Source organism: Gobio gobio (assembly GCF_949357685.1).
Source record: "Gobio gobio genome assembly, chromosome: 13".
Classification (NCBI taxonomy): Eukaryota; Metazoa; Chordata; class Actinopteri; order Cypriniformes; family Gobionidae; genus Gobio; species Gobio gobio.
Window position 1 is genome coordinate 24519499 of NC_137106.1, and position 8701 is coordinate 24528199.

The 8701-nt window shown below is 35.7% G+C and overlaps 1 protein-coding gene across 3 annotated transcripts; it reads right to left on the reverse strand.

The window, feature by feature from the left end:
* Positions 1–678: 678 nt before the first annotated feature.
* Positions 679–8688, reverse strand: tdh2 (L-threonine dehydrogenase 2). 3 transcript variants are annotated; one of them, XM_079833677.1, is made up of 9 exons: positions 8524–8688; positions 8172–8328; positions 7337–7379; positions 7035–7105; positions 5893–6042; positions 5548–5720; positions 2874–2964; positions 2451–2720; positions 679–2254 (listed from the first exon to the last, which is right to left on the reverse strand). In XM_079833677.1, exons 2-9 carry the CDS (start codon positions 8317–8319, stop codon positions 2109–2111), a joined length of 1092 nt encoding a protein of 363 aa, XP_079689803.1. In that variant the 5' UTR covers positions 8320–8328; positions 8524–8688; the 3' UTR covers positions 679–2108. The 3 variants fall into 3 exon arrangements, with proteins under 3 accessions (XP_079689803.1, XP_079689801.1, XP_079689802.1); XM_079833675.1 differs by having other exon boundaries at positions 8172–8334; positions 8524–8654; XM_079833676.1 differs by having other exon boundaries at positions 8172–8334; positions 8425–8632.
* Positions 8689–8701: the final 13 nt, after the last annotated feature.

Below are 8701 nucleotides of genomic sequence, written 5' to 3' on the forward strand. Positions count from 1 at the left end.
CCTTCACTGATGGAGTTTTTTTTTTTTTCATATATAGTTGTTTTTCTACTTTTTTTTCTGTTTTGTATTGTATGCATAACGACATGTTTACTTGCATTTATACAAAAATGTATATTTCATGTTGCTTGAATAAAAAAAAGCTGGACCATTGTTCAAATCTATGCAATACTAATTAATGTTTAATCAGTATAACATTTAAAAGATCATTTCATTTTGTTAGTTTATCCTTCAACAAATGAGGAAATGAAATTGCATTTGAGCAGCCATTTTGAGAATTTGATTTATTATTTGAACATTTAATTTCTCATTTGAGATTCCATTTTAATCATTTTCTTTATTATGTGAGCATTTATCATTTTGTTAGGAAAACCTAAATATATTTTCCTAAATACATAAACGTTGTTTGTTGTTAATGCTCCTTTTGGTTTTTCCAATATTTTTAGTTAATTGTCCTATCTCTCGATCTCCTGACTGAGTGTCAGTCTAAAAGAAAAGGCTATATTACTAGTTCCGAGGTCCAGTCTAATAAAACAAAGGTGAGTGGCCAACTGTTTATGTGTTTTATTGCATTATTTATGTTAGTATCTTATTGTTATCGCTTTTTGTAAGTTATGTAAAGCACATTGATAAACCTGTGTTTTAATTGTGCTAAAATTTAATAAATATTACCACAAAAATACAGATTTTTAAAAATATATTTAACAGGATTCATTTTAAAACGACACTAAACAAATACATCAAATGTTTGCTGTATTAAAGTCATTTATTTGACATACACTGCAATTTCCCACCAGTTCTGAATGTGATTCATTAGCAATTTTTGAGGTTAAATTATAACTGAAAATTAAGGCAGTTTCAACTTTAAACACAATAAGGTTTGTCCAGAAATCACACTTGCTTTTGGAAGGGAGGTGAGTCATTCTACATGTTGTCTTAGTTAAGAGGGTAACGCTTTATTTTACAGTGTCCTTCCTTGTTACATGTGTTTACTGTAGTAATAACTATAAATTATGCATAATTACATGCAATTAACCCTAAAACCAAACCTAATCCTAACCCTTACCCCATAGTAAGTACATGTAGTTAATTATTATTACTCAATACTTAAATGTATAATTACACTGTAACAATGACACCTTAAGCTAAAGAACTCTCCCCTTTCTTTTGCAAGGCCATAAGGTGTTTTAGCTCTTCTGAGTTAACAAAAAATAAAAATCTCTTCACAGTGTATAAATAATACATCAGCAATTCTGAGTGATTAAGTACTTAATTCACACCACCGTAACATCCATTGTGAATCCAGAGCCCTTCGATAACTGACTCCAATAAATAAAGCCAATACAAGCAATAGTGGGTTAAACATGACCCAAAATTCAGGCAATTGTGAATTCCTCAGAGATAGCAGTTGGAAGTTGGAACAAAGGCAATGTAATTTTTTGATTCACACTAGAGCTGGTAGTGAAGCTTTTTCTGCCCATGGCTGTGTTCAAACTGAGACACACTGTATATGAGCACTGTAGAGTGAAAGGTGTCTAATGGTCCTTACTGTATTTGTACAAAAAGACCATCTGTCCCCTCACAAAAAGAATGTTAGGATTGGTTAAGCAATGAAAGTGCTGACCTTGTTATTTTCATGTATTTAAAATAAAATAAAAAAGTCTGGTGTCTCTAAAATAATTAAATTGGTCTGTTTCATCTATAATATTAAGCTATTATTATTGTTATATTCATCAGCATTCTGTCATTTCCTTGATTTTTCTCTGTCCCATGACAACTTAAAAACTATGTAAGAATAGATCACAGAATAGAAAGACAGACCCTGTGTCCGAATATGCCTACTTCAATACTATATAGTAGGGAAAAAAACGGTGTGTGAGCCAAATAGTATGTCCGAATTCATAAACTCTAGGCCGAAAAGAACTCGAATGAGGACTCTGAAGTCCACTGGAAACTGATGCCGAAGGTCACATGAAAACATGGTGGATGTAGTATGTCAGAATTTCATTCATACTACACAGATTCACTACTCAGAAATTTGAGATAGATCAGTTTAGAAATGTACTGGAAAGATGCTGGTGATTTGTGTTTCAGTCCCTGAGAGAGACCTGCTAGCTGACAGGTAGTCCTGCATTGGTTCTCTTTTCACGGATGGAGGACAACATGTCCGTAACCATCTCTGACAGGCCGTACGTAGGCTTCCAGCCCCAGTCCTGACGTGCATTAGAATCATCAAACCGCACAGGCCAGCTGTCCGCTATAAAAGGAACATAACATTTCATTAACATTTAGATCCTTGCATTAGTTGATTGTTATCAAGGCTTTTGTAGTCTATGATTAAATATTTCAGACTTTTCTATATTTAAGAAAAACATAGTGACCAAGAGGCATTATTTCTACAATAAAACATTACAATTAATATGATTTCAGACTCTTTCAAAAGCTGCTCTTACCAATAGTCTGCCGGATGGTATCTGGATTGTATGTGACCCTCAGGTGGGGCAGGTGTTTACGGATTTCTTCTGCCACTTCCTCAGGTGTGAAGCTCATGGCTGCGATGTTGTAAGTACGCAGGGAAAGTCGGCTTTCAGGAGCCTGCATGAACTCAACGGTGGCCCTGTGGCAGTCAGAGATGTGCATCATGGGAAGCCGAGTGTTGGAACGCAAGTAACATTCATGGTGGCCGGTGCTGAGGGCATCGTGAAAGATCTGGACAGCATAATCTGAGGAAAAGAGGACGCATACAATTACATTGGTCAGATTAGTTGTGTTGTTTTATCGTAAGTAAATGACAATTCAATGAATAAGTGTATACGTATGGAGGTGTGTGTCTTTATGTGCAACTAAAGATTGTGTCTGTAATTGAGGCTTGTTACCAGTGGTGCCTCCTCCTGGCTTGGTGTGGGCAGAAACGACTCCCGGGTATCGCAAGCATCGGAAATCCAGGCCATATTTATGGTGGAGATACTGATCCAATCAGAAAACAGTTAGGATGTTGGCATTTCATAATTACATATCATGTAAGTCAGGAGTTCCCAAACTTTTTTGTCAGCCAAACCCCTTAGACTTAAAATATATTTACTTGAAGTACCCCCTGAGATTTTAATTATTTCAATCATTTTACAACACATTTGCATATTCACAGTTCTCTGTTGATAATAATAATAATAATAATAATAATAATGTTCTTCACTCTGAAACAGAGAATACAGTTATTTAATTAAAGGTCCCATGGCATGAAATTTTCATTTTATGAGGTTTTTCAACATTAATATGAGTTCCCCTTGCCTGAATATTGTCCCCAAGTGGCTAGAAATTTTGATCGGTGTAAACCGAGTTCTGGCTGTCTTTCTCTGCCTTTGAGAAAATGACAGCTCAGACGAGCTGATCTGGAATTTTCCTGTTATGACGTCATAACAGGAACGGTTACCTCCCTTTCCTCCGCCCAGAGAACTTGGCACACTAATGTGAGCGCCATATTTGTTTGCCCTCGAGAGATCATGGCTTGTGAACGAGTGAATGCTGGCAGTTTCTCAGTGTTTGGATGTACAAATGAAAACAAAAGTCTTTTTTCAGTTCCTTCTGATCTGTGATAAGTGATTTCTGATGTTAGCTAATTATTCAAGTTCACACAGAACGTTATTATTCGTGCACACGCTGCGGCTTCTCTCTCTCCCGACAGAACGGTGTTTTTGTGTTTTCTATCTTGTGAGTCAGTGTTTTTGTACGTCCTCGTCGCGTCTATCTGTTCTAAAATGTGCATACAGTCGTGAGTTTCTGCTCAACATCGGCAGACTCACATCTCTTTAGAGATAAACCTCACGCATGCCGAAGCTCGGGCTGCACTGACCGGTCGGCCTTCAACATCACCGACCCCCACTACTGCATCTCACCCACAGCAGAGGCACCAAACACGGCGCAAGATTAAGCAGACGGGGGGTAAGCGTGAGTGTATCCGGCCTAGGCTAGCCAGCTATCCACACAATAAACTGGATTACATTAGATTACTGCGTGTGTCTGTCTGTTGTGTCTTTGTTTGCGCTGTGTACTCAATGCGCTTCACTGACGCTTTTCATATGATAAGAAAAACATCTAAAAATAATGCTATAATCAACACTTACTCGTAACTTGTTCATCTCGACAGCTGTAATTGTACATTACATGTGTTACAAAGTTGGTAGAATAAGGTGGAAGGTGGGCTCGGCGTGACTGGGACTCTCGGAGACAAACAAAATAAACTCGCGCTGACAGCGCTCTCACAACTCAGTAGTTACAATATATAACTTTGTTAGCAATCACTCGGTCTCTGGTCCATTGATGTCCGGTTCGCGAACGAATCGTTCTTTTGAACCGGTTCTTTTTATTGAACCGGTCAAACCAGTTCACCAAATCGGACTGAATTGTTCTAAACGGTTCGTGTCTCGAGTCAGCGCTGATCCATCATTTACTAAAGTTACTAACTTTCTGACATGAATGACAGTCCCTCCAACTAAAAATAAACGAATAACCTGAAGTATATGCTAGTAACTACAACAGTTCACTGAACTGAGACGTGCTGAGAGAACTGATGAGAAGTGACATCCGTCTCTCTGGCAGCAGCTCGTGCGTCGTAGACCTCGTTAAACCACGCCCCCTCCGCTCATTTCAAATGCAAAGATGTCAGCCAATCACAACAGTGTGCGTTTTTACTGAAGTCTCACAGCAGACACGCCCCTTGAAACAGGGCATTCAGCCAGAGGGCAAACATCAGTATAGAAAAAATGCCTTTTATTTCTAAATTATGACAATTTATGATGTAAAAATCATACTTATAAGTACACCTCAGAATACATTATACAATAAAATATAAAATCCATGCCATGGGACCTTTAAATTAAATTATCTAAATAAGCTATATTGCGAGTATCATGCAGTCCCATTTATTCATTTATTTTACATTAGATATAATTAGTTATAGCTTTCAAACCCAAGTTTGAGAAACCCTGATGTAAGTGAGAAATTGTTCACATTAAGCTTATGAAATATATATGAATTATACACTAGACATACAAATTCTGGTTACAATGAACCTTTACACAAATATTATTAATATATATTAATATATATTATTAATATATATTAATATATATTAATAATATATATACAATATATATATATATATATATATATATATATATATATATATATATATATATATATATATATATATATATATATTAATATATATATATATATATATATATATATATATATATATATATATATATATATATATATATATATATATATATATATATTATATATATATATATATTGTATATATATTATTAATATATATAATGAATATATATTATTAATATATATATATATATTGGTATTATTAGTATGTAGTATATTAGTATGATTTTGTGAGAGAAAAAAACATATATATATATATATATATATATATATATATATATATATATATATATATATATATATATATATTTTTTTTTTTTTTTTTTTTTTTTTTTTCCCAGACTATAGAACATAAAAAACATCAATCTTTACTTCCCCCATCAGCTCTGCATGGACTTTGGAAACTCCATAAATGGTGCGAGGTCTCTGGATACAGAGGTCAGGGGCCGGGTCGCGGGGAGACGAAGGGCCAAATGCTCCGATGGTACTGGGTACAAACAGTCGCAAGCAGTTCTCCAAAGCCAGATCTAACACATTATGCAGACCTAAAGAAAGAGGAGTGGGGTGAGGAGAAGAGAAGATATCAGGACAGCAGCAACAGGAGAAGGACAGAATGTGGGACGTCAGGGATAGTGGAAACCTTACGTTGTAAATTAGGCAGTCATACAGCATATAGCACCTAACCCTAATGTTAAAAACATGTGTGAGTTTTCCCACCTGTGATATTGATGGTGCGGGCGAGAGCCATGTTAGCTTCCCCGATAGCACTGAGCAATGCGCTATAATGCACCAGCCAGGTGATTCTGTTATTCACGACTAGCTCTCTCAGGTTTTTATAGTCCAGCACGTCAGCGTATACAAATGGACCTGTGAGGTAAAGCAGGTGAAAAAAACAGACGATGAAGGTTAAATGAGAGCTTTATTCATAGGAATATGAATGAGGCCAAGAGATTGAAATGTAAACAAGGTTCCATTTGTTGACATGAACTAACAATAAATAATATTTATTACAGCATTTACAGCATGAATCTAAGCTAATGTTAATTCATAAATATATCATTGCTCTTAGTTAAATGAATGTTTGAACAACATTTATGTTCAAATGTTAAAAATGCATTAATATTCACTAACATTTGAGGTCGGTCCAATTTTTTATGTTTTTTTTTTAAATCTTATGCGCACCATGCAAGGATGCATTTATTTGATTAAAAATACAGCGTAAACATACAAAATAATATATGAACACAATATTGTGAAATATTATTACAATTTAAAATATCTGTTTTATATTTTGATATATTTGAAAATGTAATTTATTCCTGTGATGACAAAGCTGAATTTTCAGCATCATTACCCCAGTCTTCAGTGTCAAATGATCCTTCAGAAATAATACATTTCTTATTGTTATCATTATGTTGAAAATGCACAGCTTAATATTTGAATAGTGAATACCATGATACATTGTTTTCAGGATTTTGACTGATGATTAGAAAAGCATTTATCAATTTAATGCATTATTGGAAAATTAAAAAATATTAACTTTTGAACTTATAAAAACCCAAATATTTTAACGGTAGAGTATATGATTTGATACTATATGATTACTAAATGCTTTAAAGATTTATTGTATTGTTGTTTCATCTTATCTATGGTATTTATTCATGTTAACATATAGAGCCTTATTGTAAAGTGTTACTGAAATTGAGAGTTGAAATGAAAGAGTCACATAAATAAACGTATACTGTAAACTTGAACAGCCAGTTCAAGGCACCACACTGTCCATGTGGCTCTATATATATATGTTGCACCTGATGTAACCGCCTGCCCATATCAGAGCTGTATTGAGAGAGTCAACATACCCATGTTATAAACTTCAGCGGGAGGCCTCCTAATATCCGACAGGATGATGTTTTCCTTTCCATACTGCTGCCTGATGTAAAAGGAGTTAAATATGATTATGAAACAAAAATAGACAAAATAAAAGGGAAATGATTGTTCAACATTTGCAGATTTTCACAGAATCCAGCTCAGAAATTTAAAAAAAGGGGTTAATTTGTCAAGCGAATATCAATGCAAAGCATGGCAAATGTACAATATATGCAAACATGTAAAAATTGTTTGTGTTTCTCCCATTCTACACATCTTTCGGTTGTTCACTAACCTCAGCATTTGAGCTAGACCAACTCCAAGCTGTCCTAGGCCACCTTTTAACAGGAGAAAAACACATTCAACAATGAAAGGAGTTTAAACACACACTACAGCAACAGACATTTAACAATCAGAAATGTCACCGCTAACAATGAGTTAGTAAGCTAGAAGTGACTAGACAAGTAAGCCGAATAAAACTCCCTAAATCTATTAAAACGTCACTTTTATATGTGCATTATTTTAAAATGAATAGGCCTACTCCTATGCTGGAGGTCAGATGTGAATGCACAATAAAAGAAAACATGATACCACACATCATGTGTGACCAACTCTAGTAGCTATACAACAACAACAACAAAAAATACACTTTAGCCTATAGGCTATTACAGTGATTACCTTAGCCTGATGGATTGTAAAAAAATGTGGTTACCCATATGAAGCTATTTGAAGTGTGTCTGCAAACCAGCACATGCAAATGAAGTAGCCACTCAAAAGAGCGAAAAGCACCCAAATGTCAGTGCAGTTTAATAAACAGGCTTACGTAATTTAAAATAGGCTCCGTGATTGTTATTGTCCAGACATTTTTCAACTTCACCTCAACTGACAGCCCATTTACTCACTCTTTACACGCTATTGCACAAGCATAAAACACCCGCGCGCTCCATTGTGCGCACGCGGAGCGCTTTTAACACTGTTTATTCCCAACCTATTGTCATGGCGATCAATAGGATCGTCTCTTATACGCACGGAAAACAAACACAGAAGACATGATGGAACTGATTACTTTTTCCACCAAAACATTACAGTTTGACACACGTTATTTTAAGCAGATGGGAAACAGATGGCACCTGTGATGAGGACTCGGGGACTGTCCGTAGGAGGCTCGGAGGACTCGGTGCTCGGCCATCGGTTGATCTGACGCGGCGACAAACTCATGCCGCGAACCGACCAACCTCTAGACAGCGAGCGGGCACACAACCGGACACCTGACAGCATGTCGTCTATCTGTCACTTAATAAAACATGTCAGTCATTAAACCGAATGGACGGTTCAGAAAAACACACAATCTTACATTTTATTTTCTTACTTGCTAAAACTTACGGCCAAGTTGTTAATTCATCTTTAAAAGGGAGTTGCTTCATACACGATTAATATGTAAATCAGTAACGTTAGCTAGTTCCAGAAAAAGCGCAACATTACCTCGAGCTTATTCAAACTTGAAATCCGTGATGATGTGAAACACGTGTCTTGAACCCAAATCACAACATTGCTCTTGTGTATCCGGAGGTGGGAAAAGTAACTTAATAGTGCTGAAAAGAGGGATTTTCATGGTATTTAACCGTTAGAATTAAGAGATTACTGTCCGATTGGTTGCCGG

Excerpts from the sequence above, each read along its gene's own strand:
- tdh2 (XM_079833677.1), bottom strand. The coding sequence starts at position 8,319 with ATGCTGTCAGGTGTCCGGTTGTGTGCCCGCTCGCTGTCTAGAGGTTGG. Across the intron at positions 5,721-5,892 it reads CCGCACCATCAATATCACAG|GTCTGCATAATGTGTTAGAT; the intron begins GTGGGAAAACTC and ends CTCTTTCTTTAG. Across the intron at positions 2,965-5,547 it reads ATGCAGAGCTGATGGGGGAA|TATCTCCACCATAAATATGG; the intron begins GTAAAGATTGAT and ends TGATTGGATCAG.